Below are 26,453 nucleotides of genomic sequence, written 5' to 3' on the forward strand. Positions count from 1 at the left end.
ACAAGAACACAGCACTCACTATAGAAATAAGCGTAAACTATAAAATACATCACCACCACCACCCCCCATTACACACCCAAGTTTTAAAAAATGCTCAGCGCCTTACCGTCAGCACTCATCTCTGAAAGATAGATGCGCTGTCAATATTTTATGTCTTATGTTCACCATATACTCGGCGAATTCAGCATAAGCCACACCCTTATGTACTTATGCACTGTTAAATTGTGCGTGGACTGATACGTAATGACAACTCAATGTGGAGGGTCAATGACTAGAACGAATAACCGATGCACTAGTAGATTAGCCAAACGAGGGCCAGGTGTAAGGACGCGCACTTAATGACGGCAGCTCAATAGCTTGCTTTATGAGAAAAGGTGGTCGCATAGTTGAGAGGCACTCAGTGCCTTGCAGCCCGAAGGACGAACATGGGGAAGACGCACGTTCAATACATTCTCCTGATAAAACAGAATAACCAGAGAATGCCGGGTGAAGCCTCCGCTCTTGACAGAGATTTGGCGTATCAAGATGCTGATGCAATATTATCTCAACTGGCACGCCATATATTCAGAAACTCTAGATTCATTCCGTCCACATCTGGCGTTTAAGGAGAAATGAAAATTATTTTGTGGGCCTCCCACAAACTGTAGAGACGTGTGTCTAAATGTTTTTTTTTAATTAGGTTAGCCGCAGATTTAACTTCAGTGTGGCCACAGCGGCACCGACGCTCGTGAGCCAACCAACCTTGCTCCCTAGACTGTTGGCCAGGAATTCGACGAAGGAATCCTAACCAGACGCCCCCAGACTCTGCGCGGGCACGCAGAGCTTTTGGTCGGCGACCATGCCCATGGAGGTTCCCACCGTCGAAGTCACCATGAACAGCGGGAAGCAGAGGACGAACACGAACACTGCCACCATCATGATCCAGCTGGCAGTGTTGAAGCTGCAAACGCCGGTAGGGGCTCGCAGCATCAGGCACTGGTTGCCTAGTAGTAGGGAGGAACGAAAAAAATAGGATGCTCACGAAATACATTCGATCAAGCAATTTATCGGCTAGTCGAAAATACATCTCAGTTCTCAAAACAAACCGAAGATGTTAGAGGGGAAAATGTGCTATTAACGGACCACTTGACAAGGCTCACGATCCCACAGAAGAATTTTGACTCCGTACATCGTTCCCAATTTTTCCGGTGACCTTTCCGCGATACAAAGAAAAGTATACCATTATACTTGTTTGAGAGTTGTCGCTCGGCAGAAACGGAGGCGACAACCTACAACACTGTGACATGCCGTTATACAATAATAAATAACGGGCGACTGGGGTTGCCGTCGTCACTGCGACTTCAGTGTCGCTTGTCGTGCAATAAATAGCGATATGCTCGGGGCTCGGCAGTGTTGCGTTCCCCACTGTTGCTGCAGTGTGACGACAGAGGAGAGCACTTCGTTCACACATTTTCGCATTTTAGGTTCAAGAGCCCCGGTCTGGTAATGAGCCCAGAAGCAGTGGGGGACTTGGGAAGAATTTTGGCAAATTGCTGCTGTTGGCGCGCGCGTGGCAGACGAGCGGTTTATAACACCATCACTGTTGAACTGCAATTGCCTGGGCCGTCGTCAAGCCCCCGACCCCCAGATTTGCAGCGCAACACCACAACCACAGAGCTACTGTAGCAATTATATATACAGGGTGTCAAAGTTGACTTGGACAAATATTTCTTAAAAACCCAGGAGCTCTAGAGAAATCGTACCGGCTGCATAGCAGCGGCAGTCGTATGTACTTACAGCCAGTATATTTTTCATCACGAAGTATTAACTAGTTAATTGCTTTTTATTAGCGAACTTTTTCATTATTGCTTGAATCGCAATCAGTAATTACAATGTTGTAAGGCACCTTAACCTCCGAGTCAAGTATTTATTTCGAACTGAAGTGGTCCTGGTTTTTTTTTTTTTCAAGAAACAAAAGCCAGCGAAATACGCAATAGATTCGCACTCGCACGCCGCAAGCGCCTACAAGCAACCACTTAAGATATACGGCTGCATTTTCTTATCGGCGCATCGTGCAAGGCTCCGCAACGCGAATCATCATCAGCAGCGCATTCTCTTGATGCCGCGACCAGCCCTGTATCGAGCTGCCGCCACTTGTAAAGCCGTGTATCCGTGGCTATTCGCTTGGGAGAGCTTGAGTAGCGGTACGCGAGCGCATATCTATTTCTTATTTTGGATGTTTCGCCCGCTTTTGTTTGTTCTCGGAAAAATTCAACGAGGCAAAGCTGAGCATTGAACAAATGCTTGATTCGGAGGTTTTTTGAGTCGCCCTACAATTGTGTAATTTATATGTTTGCGATTCAAGCAATAATTAAAAAGTTCACTAATTAAAAGTAATAATACTAATACTAATAATAATAGTACTCGAAAGTACATGTACATACGACTACGGCTACTATGCAGTCGGTATAATTTCTCTAGAACTCTTGGGTATTTTAAAAATCTTGGCCTAAGTTAACTGGGACTCAATAGTACTATTGTGTGGTGCCAATGTGTTTATACACACTAGAACCGCAGCTATACATGCAAGAGAGAACTATTGGTTTATGGAACTTGACGACGTTCTGCATGAGGTCATTCTTACCATGCGAAATAAACGGGTCATTTCATGGCTTTGCCTTGTAGAATCGGGCACGCCTGTGTTGAAACCTTCCAATTTACTGACAATTTTGTATTGAAGACATCTGGAGCGTTTCCGGCTTCAGTACAAGTATAAGCAATTATGAGCGCTTTTCTCCGAAGAAGGACGTTCCTGAAAACCTTCGCTTTTTTTAGATCGGTACTGCCCCATAAGCTAGTAACCTAAGCCTATTAGCTAGTTCGTGGGAAACGCATGCGGATTCTCAAGAAAGAAAGCATTGTAGCTCAGCAAGATTTTCCCGTATTCCGGGAACTTCAGGTTCGCGTTCCGATAAGTTATAAGACTATGCTGCAAAATTTATGCCCAACTATATGTAGACTTTATACAGAAAGCCTACTCATTTTTTCGATGCCTATAGCACATCTAGAAACATCCTATCGCCTTAAGACCGTGCCTTGTTACAAACTGTCGTCCACAGAATGAAATATAACATCTATATGGAAGACCAGGGACTAATGGCACATTAGAAGAACACAACTCTTTTTAGAAATATAAGTCTACTATGGGATGAGATGAAATGTCTTCAGCAATGTAAACCAGTCTGAACAATGTACCGTAACTCTACGCAGTGAACAACTATGTTTACACAAAGGCAACCTAGCGGCAGCCCTTTCCTTCTATAATTTGTCACCGTCATATGCCTTATGCAACACTGGGGGCTATTTCCTAAGTGTTCACATAGTGGACATATCCATTTCGTCTGCTGAAGAAGTTCCAATTGGCTGGGCTGGTGTGCGCGTGACAAGGAGGCAAGTGCCCCAACCAATCAGCAGCTCATCAGCAGACGAAATGGACATGTTCACCAGGTGGACACTTACGGAATACCAACCCGCCCAACTTGATTTGGCTATCAAGACTCAATGTGCTTGGTTGACGCACTACGATTTCCGCGCAGCTTGCCTACCGTAGCTACGCTCGCTCACCTAATGCATAGAGGCCCACGATGATGGCAGTGATGCCGGCCACCACGAAACCTTGGTAGATGCCTCGACCCGTGGCGACGTCACCAGGGACATTGTCCAACAGGATGACGACGTTCTTTGAGACGTTCAGCGAGCGCTTGGCGAAACCATTCAGCTGACCGATGATGTTGTCAAGGTGGCCGGCGAACTCTTGCAGCTCGGTCTTCAATCCTTCGCATTACGCGGGAATAAAGTGATGTCACAAACCATGGTGTGTCACGGCGACACCCACGCCCTGTCGGCTTGCAAAAGTATACCGCTTTCCCGGCTTCTAGTTTTCAATGCGCAGTGAGGAAAATCAGACCACATAGGAAACGAAACGGTAGCGCTCCCTTTGGTGATAGGGCTGACGCGTGACTTTGACTCCATAAGGCTAACGGGCAACGCGCAATTTCCGTCGTTGAAAGCAAGTCACTTAATCACCAAAAAACTAACAAATCGGGTCTGTCTCTGGGCTGCGAGTGGTCTGACGAACTGGACAATCGACGACAGTAGTTTATGGAATGAAGTATTCGCGCAAAAGTTTCAATTTCAGCTGAGCCTCGGCAGACAGTCTCCAACACAACGTTTTACCTTTGCACCTACGTAGTCGTTCATTTAGTTGTATTTAAACATCAAGAGCGTTGAACCCATATATGCCCTAAATTACACGTATCTTTGCGGGTTTGCTGGTTTCCAAGAAGCCTACGGAGAGAGTTCGCAGAAATGTATAACCTCATTTTGCATAAATTTGTTGCGCACATGCGAGCGCAAGAGAAATGTAAAAGTAGCGAACGAACCTTTTCTATGGCGGCTAACCTTTTGCCTTGCCTTCCCGCTTGAAGGAATCTGAAACGCAAAACAATACAAGTTGCGCAAACTTCAAGCTATCCGCATTAATACAACAAAAAGTTCAGTGCCCTTCCCCTCTGTTAAGAAAGATGATCAGCGAAGGCGTGTGTATATGGGCCCATCAATGGCGAACTGCTCCTCCGCCGTGGGTCAACCCGGTGTCGCGCTATATCCGGGATCAACCCACGTATGGTGAGTGCTTAGCGCCGCCTGCTTCACCTCTGCGGCGGATCGGCCCGGCATTGCACTATCTTTGAGATGTTGCGTCTACACACGGATACGATCCTGGGGGAACAAGTCCTTAACAGCTGCGCTGTAAAAGAGTGCGACCGCTATTGGCGTCAGTGCGCTGCAAATGGGATCGTGACGACGCCGCGCGGGCGTCGAGAATCACTGCGTGAATTGGCATGAAACATTTGCGCTATAAATAAATTAAGACAGGTGGCCAACACAAACAAATGTGTGCCACGTAACCAACACGTCTAATAAATCCTCCTTTGAAGGCACATGTTTTCTGTGGGATTGCGTACGGTCATCCGAGAATATATGACATGCCCAAGAGGCACACCATACGCATTCGTTCTATACGCAGTACGCATCGAATTGGTATGTAACCGTTCGTTCTGGTGAAATGGTCTCCATGAATGGTAACTTCCTCGAACTTCCTCAGCTACCTGACACTGAATAAAAAAACTTGTCCTACATCCTTTCATCACGATCCTCACTCGAATCTTACATCGTATCACTCAGCGCCTTACCATATTGATATTCCTACTTCTCATCTTTCGACCCATACACCGGTGCACAGCCGCATTCTTGACAGTGAGTTGACAGGCGACCGTATTGCTTATACTATGTTCTCGTAAGCGGTCATTAAGCCACCCTGTCTGTCCGATGCATTTTCTCGCACAGGACAGCGGAAGCTCGTAAACAACATTAAGGGTTACGAGAACGTCTTAAACGTGAGAAGTAAGCAATACGGTCATCTGTCAACTCACTGTCAAGAATGTGGCTTTGCGCCGGCGTATCGGTCCTGCCGTGTTCTTGCGAAGCACACAGATAATGATCAAGAGATTATTGAGGCTCAGGCTATCTGTCGGAATAGTGATACGCGTGCTAGTGCCCCGTCGGTCGACTTGTTATATAAGAAGACAGATAAGAAGCTTTTCTAGATGGTTAAAATTTCGTTGATGTGGCACTATTGTGCATGGGTTAAATAGGTGGTTGTTTCCTGAAAATAAAGTTGTTGTAGTTAGCACATTGGTAGTGTGTCCCTTTTGTCATTGTTCGCTGGCGCTCAATATGCTTTCAATGTCAGCATACCAACACGCCCAACAAATGGCGATGCTTACATTTGTGGACCCCTTCACGGTATATACAGGGCTCGTAGTGATGACGCGGTAACCTCATCGAAAATTCCTTTTGTCCGTACGATCTTCAAACCATTACTTGACTGCTTTCGTTCGTCGTGTATTGATGAGAGAAATTACCGGATTTTCGCGACTGCATATCGGTGCTGACGTGTTCTTGCGAAGCACAATAATGAAGATCAAGAGATTATTGAGGCTCAGGCTCTCAGTCGGAATAGTGATTCGTTGGCGCTAAATATGCTTCCACAAATGTGGTTGACAAATACAGCACAGAGACTGCAATAGCCCCGAAGTTGACTAGATTGCTCTCCTTTTTGGGTCGATCCTTCCCTCGCCCTAGCTTACTCATGTCAACTGGCACATTAAACTTCATTTCCACCTTAAATACGTCAAGTGGGTATAAAATTGGTGGACGAGTCCTTCCAGCGGCTATCCGGATTAACTCAGCTAGAAAACCGATTAATCAGACTTCTCTTTTCCTCTCCAAGCATGAATCGCTGAGTCAGTATGGGTAGCCCTATCACATCAGGTTCGCTAGAGTGCTTCTTCCCGTTACGTGTCAGTCACGCCGCCACTCTACTTGACCCGATTAACTTCGTCTTTTTTTAGCTGTGTCTGCCCCTAGAATTCTTTTGAAGTTTATACTTATCACGCGTTTCCCCTTATCTGCATTTCCTTATTACGTACGCTAACCGTTCAGCATCGGTCTTCGCCGAGGAGATCGTCTTGTTATCAAAGTAATTGCTGTTCTTAGTAACCATTGTGGAAACGCCGGCCAATGAGGAAACATTCTCGCATACAGAAACTTGATACTTATTCGGGCCCGTATTGTGACGACCAAAGGCCCAGTCTTCGTCTTGGAAGGGCTAGAATTCCGGAAGGTTTGAAATGCGCGTCGGATACGAGGTTTGCGCAAGAGAGGCCGCGGACATTGATGCACACATTGAAATAATGAGCGTCACGTGACATACGCTAATCGTTATCCAGGTGTTAGCGAGGCGTATAGTGTGACCGTCATCGGCATTGAATTGCCAGAACTTTTCGATCTTCTGAGAACCCTTCGTCACTGGCCACCCCTGCATATTACTCCGAACAAGTCTAGCTTAGGAATAGGGTTGCGGGTTTCATTTCTCTTTAAGCATCCTGGGTCTCTCCTTGAACCGTTTTTACATCCTAATCGTTACACGCCAAATGGGCGTGTGCAGGTTTCCGCACGAACACTGAAACTGGGCTACCCACCGAAATTTCGTTCTATAAGAGGTACCACGATTGTCCGTAAATTATGTAGTTCGCCATAGCTTTCGTATATGCAACTTTAGTCGCCACATTTTCGGTGCTGAGTATTTAAAGAGCGCGATAAAGTTAGCAGTATTTGACTATGGACTTGCACGTACGACACAGAGGCGCACATGGTAATTGTGGGTCTGTCTCGTCTTTACGTGTACTCGTCTTTGGGATTTTAGTGCTAAACACTCGCTTCAGGAGCGAAGAACACGAACACATGAAAAACAGAAAAAACAACGCCTCGCATTCAGCTACGTTCGTATTCTTTTTTTCTGATGTTGCGCTATTTTAAGATCCACTTTCTATTTATTGCTAACAAGGTTCATCACGTGTACCTTGTGGTATATCTCAGTCGAAGTCAAGATGACTCTGAAACCTCTGTGGAGCGTGATGAACAGCCTCTGTAAGCCCTTGATGTCTTCGTCAATGCGGCCACCGATTGTCACTGGAGGCAGAAATTTGAAATAGACTGTCGCCTTGGTGTCACTGCAGCCTGGGCACGTGAGAGAACAAAAATAATGGACATGAATTGAAGGATCCCTCCTGCTGTACGTTCTGTTACGGCAGGAAAATTTCCCGACGGACATCCTCCGATGAAAAACTTCCCTGCAACACACAACCAGCCGTTCTCGTTTTGAGCAGACGTATATTCATGCCACGGATAACAATGTGTGTGTCTACGCATAAGTAGGGCCTCTGTGGCACATGGGTGAAACCGTACCCTTGCTGTTTCAGATTAAAGAAAACTCAGTGCAAGGACTGTACATCCTCTAATACCGTTCTGTTCATCCTCATTAATGGAGGTTTAAAATTATGCCGATGCACTACCGGACAAGGATGCCACAAAATGTACTTTTTTTTTGCTAGCGTGCGGTGCAAACCCCGCTGTTTTTGTTCCCCTCTATTGCATGTTTAGTCAAGATCATTTGCGTACTTGAGTGTTAAATTTAGGGAGAGCTTCCAGCAAGATAATTGTAGAACGTTCTAGGAAACGTCTAATTTGGCTGCTTACAACTTCCGACTCTTTTTTCATGAGCTGTTCTTTCATGAGCAGCACTTTTGAGAGCGCTGCAACCGCGGCTTGCAGGCTGCCATGTTGGTTGCTTTATTTTAAATTTCGCGAGCTTTCTTTATGACTGAAAAAAAACAATTATTACGCAACAAATAGCGAGATAAAAGCTGCTAAATTAGATGCTTCTTAAAACGGTGTAAAGCTTTATCAAAAGTCTGCCCACTATAATGCTTTCAATGTACGTGAGTTACTCAGCACTGATTATTCAATTTAGGCACAATGGAAAATGTAGCGTACAATAGCGACCAACATGCATTGCGTTGCTTCTTGTTATAATGCTTCGGCATATTTTGTAAACCTTCGTTAAATTGACCTTCTACACACTGCATCGAATATTGTTACAGTGAAGCTACGTAGAAAATAGTAGCGCAGGAAATGTTGATGCACGTACACGTACTTACTGCTTTTCCTTGGTGACCGTTTTATACCGGGCAACCACAGCTACTAATGCAAATAACTAAGGGTAAGGCGATAACACCGAGCATAGCAAGGACTAGCGATACTAGTGATATCATTTCGATTGTATCCTGTTTAGGGTGTTAGTGCATAGTAAAAGAAAGCTTTCTTTTAGGCAGTTCATATTGATGGTGATTGCTTAATAGCTAACTGGGTGCTCAAACAAAGTTATTGGACGGTAACCTGTTTGGTTTGACTTAGAATAGCTGTTTTGAGCGCATCAATGTTCTGTAAAGCGTTATTCGAATTTTGTACCTGAACAAACTGGTGTACCGGGAGTATATGGAGTTCCTGCAGCAACGCAGGTGTTCGCTAGTGGACTTCACGCCCATCATTAAGAGTTAGCCCAAAACATACTGCAGGACATACAGCTGTGGATGAAAGTGGTAAATGGTTAACATGGTAAATAAAGCAGGTGTGCTGAAATGTTAACGTGCCTTAACTTGCGCTCTGATCCCTCCGGCATGTGTAGTGCGTGTGCGCATGTGCGCGCGTGCGTGCGTGCGGAAACTGCAGAGAAACGCGCGAGAAGGCGATTGCGTAATGTGAAATAAAGGTATATCGAATGTCAGGAAAATAAAATCTGTAAGATGCCCGATATCTGTGGTTGGTATTCAATTTAATTGACTGTTTTACGTGAGTGTACACAATATACAAATTTTCCGAGAACACCGCGCAAACCCATTCATGCCTGCATCTACTGCCTGCATCTATGCCTGCTCAAAGCCCTACTGCACCCATATTGAAGAAACTTGTTCCATTTATGACGAAAAGTGGAAATCCAGTTACTTAGGCAACTTTACTTTCAAATTACGGCATCGGTCTTACTTAACTTTCTTAATTGCTCTCCCTCAGCAATAAAGTACTAAACAATTAAGTAAACTATACCTAACGATAACTACAGAAAAATAACTTCATGTATTATACAGTACTTTTAAAGATGCCGTTCATTTCTGAGCAGCCATTTTTTTTTAACAACCATCGTAAATTTTGTAACACGTTCACATGAACACTAAATTCACATACCCCTTTTGTTGGCTCGAGATGGTCTGACAAATGCAAAGCTCCGATATGTTTTTTTTTTTTGCCAAGTTACAAGTTTGTACACTCCGCGCTTCATTTTTTTGTAACCTAACGATTTTAAACTATTTTCGTAAACAGAGAAAGGCCTTGAAACAACTTGTCCTTGTAAAGCTACTAGGATTTTCCTTTTTTTTTTCTCCACACCAAACGTATTATTCAGATTAGTCCAATTTCTTCCTTTAAAACCATTTGCACATTTTACGTGTGTGATCAATTGGTCAGCCCATCATCAATTCAACCACATCATCGTGTCTTTTGCGGGGCATCGACTTTCGAAGTGGCTGTCTCCACGCGTTATGGACAGTCTCAGATGGTTATAGCTGCTCAGGAAGCTCACAACTTTCCCCAAAAGGCATCTTTAGACCTCAGCTAGTCTACCGCAACGAATGTTTGACAAGAGTTAAAACACGTTAGTCTGAAAGCAGGAACGCTAAGGTTGCACATCTCTTGGAAAATAGAACATGTTGTTAGCCAGGCAACCCTATTTGTCGGCAATAGCTTTACGATGTATCGGTCAGTATTCACGAGATCATGCACCCGTTCGAATGACTTAATTCTACAATTCGAGCATAGAAACTGAGATCAAGATTCTATAAGTTATTAATTTAATCAAAACGTGAGCAATATTATGCACCATAACTCTAAACAACTGGACAAGGTGCCCCATACTTTACAGTATGTGCGACGCTCACGGACAAAACGGCGGAGAAGAACGGGCAGAGCATGAGCGCACAAACTCCATTTCAGGATCACAAGGAACCTGGTCTGGAGTTTGCAATGCTCATAAAAGATGCGCATGCGCTCAATGTTCATGGAGAAAGCTTAAGAACCTTGCAATTTGTTATTGTGACGGCGATCGTAAAGTCAATTTATTGCTTCTCGCTCTCCCATCTTTCCGTTTGCGTTAGCTCCATAAGCCCGATACATCGAAGTAGTGCTCGAGTATAGTTTTTAAGCAAGCTTTTCCATCAAAGCTATAAAATCACCTGAAAGAGCTACAAGGACGCTCATTTGATTCTTCGGCAACAAAGTCAAAGCCCGGAATACGTTTACTCATAAATTAATGAACGTATGAATCGCGTTATCTTATTTATTCGGTATAGCCAAACAACCTATGTAAATATGCGCACACTGACACTTATTTCGCACAGTTATTGAAGTTAGTACTGCAGGGATTGAAGAATTGTGTGTCAAATATAGCAGATTTACGTCTTACGTTAAATAAAGACGCAATGCAACTATACTGCTGTCACATTGAATTTAACCGCCTAATGGCATCAATCCTTCTTTAACCCCTACTTACAAAACAGGGTGTACAGAAAGTACATACATATGTATCTATTTTTTTTTTTTTGCACTGACGACTTTGGGCCACTTATATATGGCGTGTAGACATAAGCCCTAACACTTTCTACCGAGTAACGCTTCTACAGTGGCTGCAGTGAAACCATTCCGAACTCCAAAATGCCACGAACGGACGAGAGCAAGCGCTATACTTTTTACCGCATTTTCTCTCTAGACGCTCTTTTTTGTACGTACGAAAGGCGATGCTTATACGGGAACGCAAATAAGTTCATTACGGCTCAAGGGATGGTATACATCCATTCGCTTCAAGATTCCCGATTTTCAATCAGCAGAGCCTGAAGCAGTAAATCACGCCACTCACCGGAAGTGTCCACCGTGAGTATCGACGCCAGGAGTTCCCCTGCCGCAACCAGGGTAGCAGGTCCTCGCGTAGCGGCTTTCATGGTTCCGGGAGACGACTCACTCCTGGCCTTCAACGACGGGTAGCCTGCGAAACAATAACTGAAAACGCGCAAACGTGTTTTAGTAAAGTGCGGAGTTTTCCGGCCAAAGGGGATTCACGTGACACGAATGAGGCACTGTAAACGATATTTGCTGCTACGAGCTACGAACGTGGCACCTTTGCGATCAGCAGAATGCCGCAGCCAGTTCCTTGCTTCGGTGCGTACGAAGTGAAGACTGCCTGCCATTCTTAACAACGGTGAACCAGAGTGCAGTGAATTACTTTCTGCAGGTACGCGTGATTACCTTCGGCCGACATCTGTACCTCCTCGGTGTATGATTACCAATAGTTGGCAAAAAATTCTGAATAACATTAAATTACTTACTTTTGAAAAACAAGGAAAAATGCTGCCATTGCAGTGTTCGCCCAGCACACAGCGGCTACGACGTTCACCTAATAACACGAAGGGGTCTAACTGGCAATCTATCGCACTTTCTGGTAATTTCGTAATTTAACCATTGCATTCCTTGTCCGGTAACGCTCAATTTCAATAAATTCCATTTTCACTCAGAATCACAAATAATTAGTTACATTATTGATCACACAAGCTGTAATAGGCGACGCCATTCTGGGAACCTGGATTTGACAAGAACTATAGCAGGACGTCTGATATGGTACCTCGCTGCAGCCTCCTGAATTCGCATGTTCAGACGGGCAAACCAGAGGGCTCAATGTTCATTTGCTAATGTTAGCGCACCGCCACATGTTGACCAACTAATTAAACGGGTGGTTGTACGTCTCAATGGCTAAGGCCCCTTAGGACGTTTACGGCATATCAAATACGGACGACTCTTACAGATTTTCATTGGCCCTACCGGGAGCGTCGCCTTCGTGTCGCTGCAAGAACGAAATATTGCGCATCACAAACGAACCGCAAACTGAATAACGACATTCTTCTATGCCGAGATGTCCGTGAGCTACAACGGCCTGCTTCCGGGCGCGCACATGGAGCGAGCTTTCGGTGTCGCTGCTGACGACACGACAAACACGGCAGACGATAGCCGATAAAGTTTTTAGGGCGTAGCTGTATAGGCGCCTGTTCCTGCGGCAAGCGCCGGCGTCATCCGTCGGCGTCATCGTAACCGAAGAAACGAGCAAAAACGAACGCGGAGCGTTGATTAAAGACAGCGACAGCGAAGAGAGCGCGAGGAGGAAAGCGGAATCGTGAGGCGGAAAGCGGAGGAGGAGGGCAGGGCGAAAGCGCGAGAAGAAAAGCGTAGCGCTGCGCAACGCTGGCTTCGCCTGTTAACTGACGACACGTCCGATATCACATATGGACACACAGCGCCGCAAGTTTCCGGCTGCTGCTATGATCGCACCCACACATCACCCAGGCATCAAAATTTTGTCTTGCCTGTAAAGTTGTATCAGTCTGTACGCATCTTTCATAACCAAATTTTCGCCGAGCACATGTGTAGCATGGATACAGAGAGAGTAAACTCCCTTTGTGACGATATCGATTCTGGTCCTTCGCAAGGGTAATATTCTTCGTGAACAAGCTTTCAGTCCGCTGATTTGTCCATGAATAATATTGGTATCTGGTTACTTTCAGTTACACCTTCGTTTCAGGTCAGCATTTTCTTGCGTGACGGTCTTTTCCAGGTAAATTCAGACCGGACGTGCAGTAAAACCATTTATGAGTAGCAGCTATGCACGTGTCACCGCTTATGTTGTATTTTAACGAGTTGTGCAGCATTCTGAATACGTATAAGCTATATCTACCAATTCAAGGCTCTATTTGCTACTGTCTACCCCAGGACCACCACATTCGATGTGAATTAGCCAGCTTGAAGTTAGTTTCAAAGCACAGCAGATGGGCTAATTCATCCTGTTAGCATAGATATATTCTAGCTGTAACGTATGCCGCATTAGGGATGCTCCACGACCCTCATAGGAATTAGAGCCGCATTTCAGCAGCTCAAGAAAACACACCCGTCGAGCGAAAATAATATGATGTGTAGAGTATGCATAGAACATAGACAGTCGAACTGCTAGCTGAATTCTTTTACTATATGCCCTCACCTTCACCCCTCAATACCACTTACGGACAGTGATCGTACCGTTTATCTGTTCAGCACCTGCATCGCCAATAAGGCAATATAGCAGGGTTGATTTCATTCGAAGTACAACAGTTTGTAGAAGGGTATTTACAAGCTCAAAGCATGGTAAAAGCATGAACTGATGTAATTAACACAACATCAGGTGGAAGAAGATTCTGGGCGCGTGCTGTCTGGACAAAAAAAGAATACCGCAAGACGTCACCTCTAAAAGCAATTTCCTTGACTTTCAAAGGGTGATCCTTTCTTAGAGAAAAATATGAAGGTGGTGCCATGTATTTCTCTCGACTAATGCCGGTATGGGAATGATATATGCTATAAAAATTTCAAACGCAGCTTTCCCCTGCGAGTCTTCAGGTCCGGGCATTGAAGAGTACGTTTAGCCTGTGTCATGCTGAATTTTCTGCCATAGTTACCTAGGACAAGTCTGGCAGCCTTGTTTTGTACTTTTTCAAGTTTGTTAATTCCGAGGTGTAAGGGTTCCAACATACACATGCGCATTCGAGCGTTGATTGTACATATGTGAAATACAATTGTTGTTTAAGACCTTTGGGTAAGGGACTGAAATTCCGCCTCAAAAAACCGAGCACCGGCGTCGCTTTATTCGTGAAATAATTGATGTGCCTAGCCCATCGCATCTCCGAGGGTAAAAAACACGTAAGTATTTGAATTCCTTTGCTGTAACTAGCCTCGTGTATTCGATACGCGTGCTTTTGGTATAAATTTATAAAACACACAGGCCATAAGTCGGTAGACATTTGTGGCGGAAAATTGCTGCATAAAACAGTGATTACAGGTATGGTTCACAGGCTTGCTCAAAAATGGGTGGTTGTCCCTTCAAACGAATTTCTGACTATGAAGGCGGGGGATATTAAAAGAACTATTGCTTCGTAAGCGAAACAACGCGCTACAATTATGCATATCCACAGACTCTTGACTGCTTTCTGCGTTATGAAAAACGTTATCGGTTAGAAATGGGGTTAACAAAACCAGGCGAAGCGTAAATTTACGTTAAGACACTTAAGAAGCCACCCGCAGTGATTAAACAACACCCCGCGCTAAGCGTCTTTTCGATGGTAGAGCAAGGTTTGAAGCGTGCGAGTTTCCTTTGTAATTTCAGCATAAAGTTATTGGGATTAGCACTCTCTGGAAAATTCTTCCAGTTCCTGGCGTGTCTGTATCTAACTTCTTTCACATACCCTTTTACACGAGTGACTAGCTTGGGCTACATATAGGCTCGTGTTGGCTGCTGTCTTGGCGATCATACATGGGCCACTGGGTATCTGCCCGAATAAACGACTTGCCCCAGTAGATAACTTAGTTACTGGTTACGTGCCCAATACTTTGACACGTGACACTGCTGTGTTTCCACTTTCGCGCAGTCACCAAAGTAGAAGTGCCGAGAGAAAAAAAGTGGGTGATTAGCCTTGAATGTAATAAAACGTGCACGTGCGAGTCGAGCGCGGCCGCTTGATAAAAAGTGGTTGCAACTAAGTTGCAGCCAGGACAAGATGGGTAGTGGGAGTTGCTACACAATGTGAACTGCTGATTACAAGATACCATTTGACGTGGTACGATTCCTCATTGTAGTTGTCGGCATCGGCATTGTCGGCGTCGGCAATTTGTGTGTCTACTGATGTGCCCATAAGAACTCGCGATTTAAGGATGGTATTAGGATATGACACAAGAACACAGCACTCACTATAAAAATAAGCGTAAATTATAAAATACATCACCACCCATTACACACCCAAGTTAAAGAAAATGCTCAGCGCCTTACCGTCAGCACTCATCTCTGAAAGATAGATGCGCTGTCAATATTTTATGTCTTATGTTCACCTTATACTCGGCGAATTCAGTATAGGCCACGCCCTTATGTACTTATGCACTGTTAAATTGTGCGCGGACCGATAGGTAATGACAACTCACTGTGGAGGGTCAATGACTAGAACGAATAACCGATGCACTACTAGATTAGCCAAACGAGGGCCAGGGGTAAGGACGCGCACTTAATGACGGCAGCTCAATAGCTTGCTTTATGAGAAAAGGTGGTCGCATAGTTGAAGAGGCATTCAGTGCCTTGCAGCCCGAAGGACGAACATGGGGAAGACGTACGTTCAATACATTCTCCTGATAAAACAGAATAACCAGAGAATGCCGGGTGAAGCCTCCGCTCTTGACAGCGATTTGGCGTATGAAGATGCTGATGCAAGATCATGTCAACGGGCACGCCATATATTCAGAAACTCTATATTCATTCGGTCCACATCTGGCGTTTAAGGAGAAATGAAAATTATATTGTGGGCATCCCACAAACTGTATATACATGTGTCTAAATGTTTTTTTTAATTAGGTTAGCCGCAGATTTAGCTTCAGTGTGGCCACAGCGGCACCGACGCTCCTCGGCCAACCAACCTTGCTCCCTAGACTGTTGGCCAGGAATTCGACGAAGGAATCCGAACCAGACGCCCCCAGACTCTGCGCGGGCACGCAGAGCTTTTGGTCGGCGACCACGCCCATGGAGGTTCCCACCGTCGAAGTCACCATGAACAGCGGGAAGCAGAGGACGAACACGAACACTGCCGCCATCATGATCCAGCTGGCAGTGTTGAAGCTGCAAACGCCGGTAGGGGCTTGCAGCATCAGGCACTGGTTGCCTAGTAGTAGGGAGGAACGAAAAAAAATAGGATGCTCACGAAATACATTCGATCAAGCAATTGATCGGCTAGTCGAAAATACATCTCAGTTCTCAAAACAAACCGAAGATGTTAGAGGGGAAAATGTGCTATTAACGGACCACTTGACAAGGCTCACGATCACACAGAGAATTTGACTCGGTACATCGTTCGCAATTTTTCCGGTGACCTTTCCGCGATACAAAAAAAAAGTATACCATTATACTTGTTTGAGAGTTAACGCTCGGCAGAAACGGAGGCGACAACCTACAACACTGTGACATGCCGTTATACAATAATAAATAAGGGGCGACCGGGGTTGCCGTCGTCACTGCGACTTCAGTGTCGCTTGTCGTGCAATAAATAACGATATGCTCGGGGCTCGGCAGTGTTGCGTTCCCCACTGTTGCTGCAGTGTGACGACAGAGGAGAGCACTTCGTTCACACATTTTCGCATTTTAGGTTCAAGAACCCCGGTCTGGTAATGAGGCCAGAAGCAGTGGGGGACTTGGGAAGAATTTCGGCAAATTGCTGCTGTTGGCGCGCGCGTGGCAGACGAGCGGTTTATAACACCATCACTGTTGAACTGCCGTCGCCTGGGCCGTCGTCAAGCCCACGACCCCCAGATTTGCAGCGCAACACCACAACCACAGAGCTACTGTAGCAAGTATATATACAGGGTGTCAAAGTTGACTTGGACAAAGATTTCTTAAAAACCCAGGAGCTCTAGAGAAATCGTACCGGCTGCATAGCAGCGGCAGTCGTATGTACTTACAGCCAGTATATTTTTCATCCCGAAGTATTAATTAGTTAATTGCTTTTTATTAGCGAACTTTTTCAATATTCCTTGAATCGCAATCATTAATTACAATGTTGTAGGGCACCTTAACCTCCGAGTCAAGTATTTATTTCGAACTGAAGTGGTCCTGGGTTTTTTTTTTTTGAATAAACAAAAGCCAGCGAAATACGCAATAGATTCGCACTCGCACGCCGCTACTCAAGCGCCTACAAGCAACCATTTAAAGATATACGGCTGCATTTTCTTATCGGCGCATCGTGCAAGGCTCCGCAACGCTAATCATCAGCAGCGCGTTCTCTTGATGCCGCGACCATCACATAGCGTGAAGCCCTGTATCGAGCTGCCACCCACTTGTAAAGCCGTGTATCCGTGGCTATTCGCTTGGGAGCGCTTGAGTAGCGGTACGCGAGCGCGTATCTATTTCTTATTTTGGATGTTTCGCGCGCTTTTGTTTCTTCTCGGAAAAATTCAACGAGGCAAAGCTGAGCATTGAACAAATGCTTGATTCGGAGGTTTTCTTGAGGCGCCCTACAATTGTGTAATTTATATGTTTGCGATTCAAGCAATAATTAAAAAGTTCACTAATTAAAAGTAATAATACTAATACTAATAATAATAGTACTCGTAAGTACATACGGCTACGGCTACTATGCAGTCGGTACGATTTCTCTAGAGCTCTTGGGTATTTTAAAAATCTTGGCCTAAGTTAACTGGGACTCAATAGTGTGTGGTTCCAGTGTGTTTATACACACTAGAACCGCAGCTATACATGCAAGAGAGAATTATTGGTTTATGGAACTTCCCGACGTTCTGCATGAGGTCATTTTTACCATGCGAAATAAACGGGTCATTTCATGGCTTTGCCTTGTATAATCGGGCACGCCTGTGTTGAAACCTTCCAATTTACTGACATGATTTTGTATTGAAGACATCTGGGGTGTTTCCGGCTTCAGTATAAGTATAAGCGATTATCATGAGCGCTTTTCTCCGAAAAGAACGTTCCTGAAAAAACCTCGTTTTTTTTTAGATCGGTACTGCCCCATAAGCTAGTAACCTAAGCCTATTAGCTAGTTTGTGGGAAACGCATGCGGATTCTCAAGAAAGAAAGCTTTCTAGCTAAGCAAGATTTTCCCGTATTCCGGGAACTTCAGGTTCCTGCTCCGATGAAGTTACAAGATTATGCTGCTAAATTCATGCGAAACTAGATGTAGACTTTATACAGAAAGCTTAGCCATCTTTTCGATGCCTGTAGCACATCTAGAAACATCCTATCGCCTTATGACCGTGCCTTGTTACAAACTGTCGTGCACAGAATGAAATATAACATCTATATGGAAGACCAGGGACTAATGGCACATTAGAAGAACACAACTCTTTTTAGAAATATAAGTCTACTATGGATGAGATGAAAAGTCTTCAGCAATGTAAACTAGTCTGAACAATGTACGGTAACTCTACGCAGTGAACAACTATGTTTACACAAAGGCAACCTAGCGGCAGCCCTTTCCTTGTATAATTTGTCACCGTCATATGCCTTATGCAACACTGGGGGCTATTTCGTAAGTGTTCACATAGTGAACATATCCATTTCGTCTGCTGATGAAATTCCAATTGGCTGGGCAGGTGTGCGCCTGACAAGGAGACTGGTGCCCCTAACCAATCAGCAGTTCATCAGCAGACGAAATGGACATGTTCACCAGGTGGACACTTACGGAATACCAACCCGCCCAACTTGATTTGGCTATCGAGACTCAATGTGCTTGGTTGACGCACTACGATTTCTGTGCAGCTTGCCTACCGCTACGCTCGCTCACCTAATGCATAGAGGCCCACGATGATGGCAGTGATGCCGGCCAGCACGAAACCTTGGTAGATGCCTAGACCCGTGGCGACGTTACCAGGGACATTGTCCAACAGGATGACGACGTTCTTTGAGACGTTCAGCGAAAGCCTGGTGAAACCATTCAGCTGACCGATGATGTTGTCAAGGTGTCCGGCGAACTCTTGCAGCTCGGTCTTCAATCCTTCGCATTACGCGGGAATAAAGTGATGTCACAAACCATGCTGTGTCACGGCGACACCCACGCCCTGTCGGCTTGCAAAAGTATACCGCTTTCCTCCCTCCTAGTTTTCAATGCGCAGTGAGGAAAATCAGACCAAATAGGAAACAAAACGGTAGCGCTCCCTTTGGTGATAGGGCTGAAGCGTGACTTTACTCCATAAGGCTAATGGGCAATGCGTAATTTCCGTCGTTGAAAGCAAGTGACTTGCTTTCAACGACGGAAGCAAATCTAGTCTCAACGATTCTCAACAAATCTCAACAAATCTCAACAACTAACAAATCTGGTCAGTCTCTGGGCTGCGATTAGCCTGACGAACTGCACAATCGACCACAGTACTTTATGGAATGAAGCATTTGCGCAAGCGTTTAATTTCAGCTGAGCCTCGGCAGACAGTCTCCAACACAACGTTTTACCCTTTGCACCTACGTAGTCGTTCATTTAGTCGTATTTAGACATCAAGAACGTGGAACCCATATATGCCCTAAATTACACGTGTCTTTGCAGGTTTGCTGGTTTCCAAGAAGCCTACGGAGACAGTTCGCAGAAATGTGTAACCTCATTTTGCATAAATTTGTTGCGCCCATGCGAGCGCAAGAGAAATGTAAAAGTAGCGAACGAACCTTTTCTATGGCGGCTAACCTTTTGCCTTGCCTTCCCGCATGAAGGAATCTGAAACGCAAAACAATACAACTTGCGCAAACTTCAAGCTATCCGCATTAATACAACAAAAAATTCAGTGCCCTTTCCCTCTGTTAAGAAGGATGATCAGCGAAGGTGTGTGTATATGGGCCCATCAATGGCGAACTGCTCCTCCGCCGTGGGTCAACCCGGTGTCGCGCTATATCCGGGATCAACCCACGTATGGTGAGTGCTTAGAGCCGCCTGCTTCACCTCTGCCGCGGATCGGCCCGGCATTGCACTATCTTTGAGATGTGTCTACACACGGATACGATCCTGGGGGAACTAGTCCTTAACAGCTGCGCTGTAAAAGAGTGCGACCGCTATTGGCCTCAGTGCAAATGGGATCGTGACGACGCCGCGCGGGCGTCGAGAATCACTGCGTGAATTGGCATGAAACATTTGCGCTATAAATAAATTAAGACAGGTGGCCAACACAAACAAATGTGTGCCACGTAACCAACACGTCTAATAAATCCTCCTTTGAAGGCACATGTTTTCTGTGGGATTGCGTACGGTCATCCAAGAATATATGACATCCCTAAGAGGCACACCATACGCATTCGTTTTATACGCAGTACGCATCGAATTGGTATGTAACCGTTCGTTCTGGTGAAATGGTCTCTATGAATGGTAACTTCCTCGAACTTCCTCAGCTACCTGACACTGAATAAAAAAACTTGTCCTACATCCTTTCATCATGATCCTCACTCGAATCTTACATCGTATCACTCAGCGCCTTACCATATTGATATTCCTACTTCTCATCTTTCGACCCATACACCGGTGCACAGCCGCATTCTTGACAGTGAGTTGACAGGCGACCGTATTGCTTATACTATGTTCTCGTAAGCGGTCATTAAGCCACCCTGTCTGTCCGATGCATTTTCTCGCACAGGACAGCGGAAGCTCGTAAACAACATTAAGGGTTACGAGAACGTCTTAAACGTGAGAAGTAAGCAATACGGTCATCTGTCAACTCACTGTCAAGAATGTGGCTTTGCGCCGGCGTATCGGTCCTGCCGTGTTCTTGCGAAGCACGAAGATAAAGATCAAGAGATTATTGAGGCCCAGGCTATCTGTCGGAATAGTGATACGTGTGCTAGTGCCCCTTCGATCGACTTGTTAGATAAGAAGACAGATAAGAAGAAGCTTTTCTAGATGGTTAAAATTTCGTTGATGTGGCACTATTGTGCATGGGTTAAATAGGTGGTTGTTCCCTGAAAATAAAGTTGTAGTTAGCGCATTGATGGTGTGTCTGTCCCTTCTGTCCTTGCTCGCTGGCGCTCAATATGCTTTCAATGTCAACATACCAACACGCCCAACAAATGGCAATGCTTACATTTGTGGACCCCTTCACGGTACATACAGGGCTCGTAGTGATGACGCGGTAACCTCATCGAAAATTCCTTTTGTTCGTACGATCTTCAAACCATTACTTGGCTGCTTTCGTTCGTCGTGTATAGATGAAGAGAAATTGCCGGATTTTTGAGACTGCATATCGGTCCTGACGTGTTCTTGCGAAGCACTAATAAAGATCAAGAGATTATTGAGGCTCAGGCTGTCAGTCGGAATAGTGATTCGCTGGCACTAAATATGCTTCCACAAATGTGGTTGACAAAAGCAGCACAGAAACTGTAATAGCCCCGAAGTTGACTAGATTGCTCTCCTCCTTTTTGGGTCAATCCTTCCCTCGCTCTAGCTTACTCATGTCAACTGGCACATTAAACTTCATTTCCATCTTAAACACGTCCTAGTGGGTATAAAATTGGTGGACGAGTCCTTCCAGCGGCTATCCAGATTAACTCAGCTAGAAAACCGAATAATCAGACTTCTCTTTTCCTCTCCAAGCATGAATCGTTGAGTCAGTATGGGTAGCCTTATCACATCAGGTTCGCTAGAGTGCTTATTCCAGTTACGTGTCAGTCACACCCCCACTCTACTTGACCCGATTAACTTCATCTTTTTTTTAGCTGTGTCTGCTCCTAGAATTCTTTCGAAGTTTGTGCTTTTCACGCGTTTCCCCTTATCTGCATTTCCTTATTACGTACGCTAACCGTGCGGCATCGGTCCTCACCGAGGAGATCGTCTCGTTATCAAAGTAATTGCTGTTCTTAGTACCCATTGTGGAAACGCCGGCCAATGGGATTCTCGCATACAGGAACTTGTGATACTTATTCGGGCCCGTATTTTGACGACCAATGGCCCAGTCGTCGTCTTGGAAGGGCTAGAACTGCGGAAGGTTTGAAATGCGCGTCGGATACGAGGCTTGCGCAAGAGAGGCCGCGGACATTGATGCACACAGTGAAACAGCGAACGTCACGTGATATACGCTAATCGTTATCCAGGTGTTAGCGAGACGTATAGAGTGACCGTCATCGGCATTGTTCGGTCTTCTGAGAACCCTTCGTCACTGGCCACCCCTGCACGTTACTCCGAACACGCCTAGCTTAGGAATAAAGTTGCGGGTTTCATTTCTCTTTAACCATCCTCGGTCTTTCCCTGAACCGTTTTTACATCCTCATCATTGCTCGCCCAGAGGGCATCTGCAGGTTCCCGCACGAACACTGAAACTGGGCCACCCACTGAAATTTCATGCCATAAGAGGTACCGGAATTGTCCGTAAATTATGTAGTACGCCATAGTTTCCGTGTATGCAACTTTAGTCGCAACATTTTCGGTGCTTAGTGTCTAGACAGTGCGAAAAAGTTAGCAATATTTGACTATGGACTTGCACGTACGACACTTAGGCGCACATGGTAATTGTGCGTCTGTCTCGTCTTTGCGCGTACTCGTCTTTGGGAATTTGGTGCCAAACACTCACTTCTGGAGCGAAGAACACGAACACACGAAAAACAAACAGCGCGTTCGTGTTCTTTTTTCTGATGTTGCGCTATTTTAAGTTCCACTTTCTATCTATTGCTAACAAGGTTCATCACGTGTACCTTGTGGTATCTCAGTCGAAGTCAAGATGACTCTGAAACCTCTGTGGAGCGTGGTGAACAGCCTCTGTAAGCCGTTGATGTCTTCGTCAATGCGGCCACCGATGGTCACTGGAGGCGGCAATTTGAAATAGACCGTCGCTTTGGTGTCGCTGCAGCCTGGGCACGTGAGAGAACAAAAATAATGTACATGAATTGAAGGTTCCCTCCTGCTGTACGTTCTGCTACGGCAGATAAATTTCCCGACGGACATCCTCCGATGAAAAACTTCCCTGCAACACACAACCAGTCGTTCTCGTTTTGAGCAGACGTATATTCATGCCACGGATAAGAATGTGTGCGTCTACGCAAAAGTAGGGCCCCTGTGGCACATGGGGGAAAACGTACCCTTGCTGTTTCAGATTAAAAAAACTCAGTGCAAGGACTGTACATCCTCTCATACCTAGTGTTTCATCCTCATTAATGGAGGTTTAAAATTATGCCGAAACACTACCGGACGAGGATGCCACAAAATGTACTTTTCTTTTTGCTAGCGTGCGGTGCAAACCCCGCTGTTTTTGTTCCACTCCATTGCATGTTTAGGCAAGATTATTTGCGTACTTGAGTGTTAAATTTAGGGAGAGCTTCCAGCAAGAAAATTGTAGAACATTCTAAGAAACATCTAATATGGCTGCTTAGAACTTCCGACTCTGTTTTTTCATGAGCTGTTCTTTCATGAGCGGCACTTCTGAGAGCGCTGCCACCGCGGCTTGTAGGCTGCCATGTTGCTTGCTTTATTTTAAATTTCGCGAGCTTTCTTTAGGACTGAAAAAAAACAATGATTACGTAACAGGTAGCGAGGTAAAAGCTGCTAAATTAGATGTTTCTTAAAACGTTCTAAAGCTTTATCGAAAGTCTGCCCACAATAGTACTTTCAATGTACGTGAGTTACTCAGCACTAATTATTCCATATAGGCAGAATGGAAAATGTAGCGTACAATAGCGACCAACACGCACTGCGTCGTTTCTTGTTATGCTTAGGCATATCTTGAAACCGTTAAATTGACCTTGTACACCCTGTATAGAATATTGTTACCGTGAAGCTAAGTAGAAAATAGTAGCGCAGGAAATGCCGATGCACGTACACGTACTTACTGCTTTTCCTTGGTGACAGTTTTATACCGGGCAACCACAGCTACAAAGTTATGCAAATAACGAAGGGTAAGGCGATAACACCGAGCATAGCAAGGACTAGCGATACTAGCGATATCATTTCGATTGCATGGTGTTTAGGGTGTTAGTACATAGTAAAAGAAAGCTTTCTTTTAGGCAGTTCATATTGATGGTCATTGCTTAATCGCTAACTCGATGCTCAAACAAACTTATTAGACGTGAACCCGGTTGGCTTAGATTTATAATAGCCGTTTTGAGTGCATCAATGTTCTGCAAAGCGTTATTCGAATTTTGTACCTGAACAGACTGGTGTACCGGGAGTATATGGAGTTCCTGCAGCAACGCGGGTGTTCGCTAGTGGTGGACTTCACGCCCACCATTAAGAGTTAGCCCAAAACATACTGCAGGACATACAGCTGTGGATGAAAGTGGTAAATGGTTAACATGGTAAATAAAACAGGTGTGCTGAAATGTTAACGTGCCTTAACTTGTGCTCTGATCCCTCCGGCATGTGTAGTGCGTGTGCGCATGTGCGCGCGTGCGTGCGTGCGGAAACTGCAGAGAAACGCGCGAGAACACGATTGCGTAATGTGAAATAAAGGTATATCGAATGTGAGGAAAATAAAATCGGTAAGGTGCCCGATATCTGTGGTTGGTACTCAATTTATTTGACTGTTTTACGTGAGTGTACACAATATGCAAATTTTCCGGGAACACCGCGCAAACCTATTCATCATCCCAAGACGTGCCCTACTAGCTATTTAAAGCCTGCATCTACTGCCTGCTCAAAGCCCTACTGCGCCCATACTGAAGAAACTTGTCCCATTTAAGACGAAAAGCTGAAATCCAGTAACTTAGGCAACTGTACTTTCAAATTACGGCATCGGTTTTAATTAACTTCCTTAATTGCTCTCCCTCAGCAATAAAGTACTAAATAATAATTGAGTAGACTATACCTAACGATAACTACAGTAAAATAAGTTCATGTATTTACACTGCTTTTAAACATGCCGTTCACTTGTGAGTAACTATTTTTTTAACAACCATCGTAAATTTTGTAACACGTTCACATAACAGTAAATTCACATACCCCTTTTGTTGGCTTGAGATGGTCTGACAAATGCAAAACTGCGATATGTTTTCTTTTTTGCCAAGTTAGGATTTTGTACACTCCGTGCTTCATTTTTTGTAACCTAACAATTTAAAGTTAATTTCGTAAACAGAGAAAGGCCTTCAAACAACTTGTCTTAGTAAAGTTACTAGGATTTACCTTTTTTTTCTCCACACCGAACGTATTATTCTAATTAGTCCTATTTCTTTCTTTAAAACCATTTCCACATTTTACGTGTAATCGATTTGGTCAGTCCATCATCAATTCAACCACATCGTGTGTTTTGCGGTACATAGACATTTGAAGTGGCTGTCTGTGCACGTTATAGACAGTCACAGATGGTTATAGCTGCGTAGGAAGCCTATAGGTTTCTCCAAAAGGCGTCTTTAGACCTCAGCTAGTCTACCTCAATGAATGTCTGACAAGGGTTTAAACACGTTAGTCTGAAAGCAAGAACGCTAAGGAGGCACATCTCTTGGAAAATAGAAAATGTTAGCCAGGCAACCCTATTTGTCATCAATAGCTACACGATGTATCGGTCAGTATTCACGAGATCATGCAGACGTTCGAATGACTAATTCTACAAATTGGAGCATAGAAACTGAGATCAAGATTCTATAAGCTATTAATTTAATCAAAACGTGAGCAATATTATGCACCATAACTCTAAACAAGTGGACAAGGTGCCCCATACTTCGCAATGTGTACCACGCTAACGGACAAGACGGCGGCGAAGAACGGGCAGAGCATGAGCGCACAAACTCCATTTCGGGATCACAAGGAACTTGTGCTGGAGTTTGCAATGCTCATAAAAGATGCGCATGCGCTCAATGCTCATAGAGAAAACTTAAGAACCTCGCGATTTCTGTTATATTGACGGCGATCGTAAAGTTAATTTACTGGTTCTCGCTCTCCCAGCTTCCCTTTTGCGCTAGCTCAATAAGCCCGATACATCGAAGTAGTGCTGCGTGTATCTGATAACAATGAAAGACTGACGTCTTTAGGCCACTTGCATCTGGCGTGTAGACATAAGCCGTAACACTCTCTACCGAGTAACGCTTCTACAGTGGCTGCAGTGAAACCATTCAGAACTCCAAAAAGCCACGAACGGAGGAGAGCAAGCGCTACACTTTTTAACGCATTTTCTCTCTAGACACACCAAAAGTTTTGTAAGTATGAAAGGCGATGCCTATATGGGATCGCAAATAAATTCATTACGGGTCAATGGACCGTATACATCTATTTGCTTCAAGATGATTCCCGATTTTGCGTCAGGCAAGCCTGAAGCGGTAAATCTACCGCTTAGAACGACAGAAAGCTGAGCTAGTTGGTAAGGATTCATTATGCAAAATAGAAGTGAGGCATGCAAACAGGACACAAGAGTAGAGAAGTGGACAACACGAACGCCGACTATCAACTGAAGGGAGCACT

General features: G+C 44.8%; 1 protein-coding gene across 1 annotated transcript in view; it reads right to left on the bottom strand.

Moving 5' to 3' along the window:
* Positions 1–645: 645 nt before the first annotated feature.
* The window catches only part of LOC142590151 (uncharacterized), a 30,836-nt gene continuing 5,028 nt past the window's right edge, over positions 646–26,453 (bottom strand). The window contains exons 2-6 of the mRNA XM_075702040.1: positions 11,405–11,544; positions 7,463–7,620; positions 4,422–4,470; positions 3,604–3,813; positions 646–983 (exon numbers count right to left, since the gene is read on the bottom strand). Of these exons, the coding sequence (XP_075558155.1) occupies positions 784–983; positions 3,604–3,813; positions 4,422–4,470; positions 7,463–7,620; positions 11,405–11,486 (699 nt within the window). The 5' untranslated portion in view covers positions 11,487–11,544 and the 3' untranslated portion in view covers positions 646–783. The remainder of the gene's footprint in view (positions 984–3,603; positions 3,814–4,421; positions 4,471–7,462; positions 7,621–11,404; positions 11,545–26,453) is intronic.

This window comes from Dermacentor variabilis, chromosome 8 (assembly GCF_050947875.1).
Source record: "Dermacentor variabilis isolate Ectoservices chromosome 8, ASM5094787v1, whole genome shotgun sequence".
Taxonomy (NCBI): Eukaryota; Metazoa; Arthropoda; class Arachnida; order Ixodida; family Ixodidae; genus Dermacentor; species Dermacentor variabilis.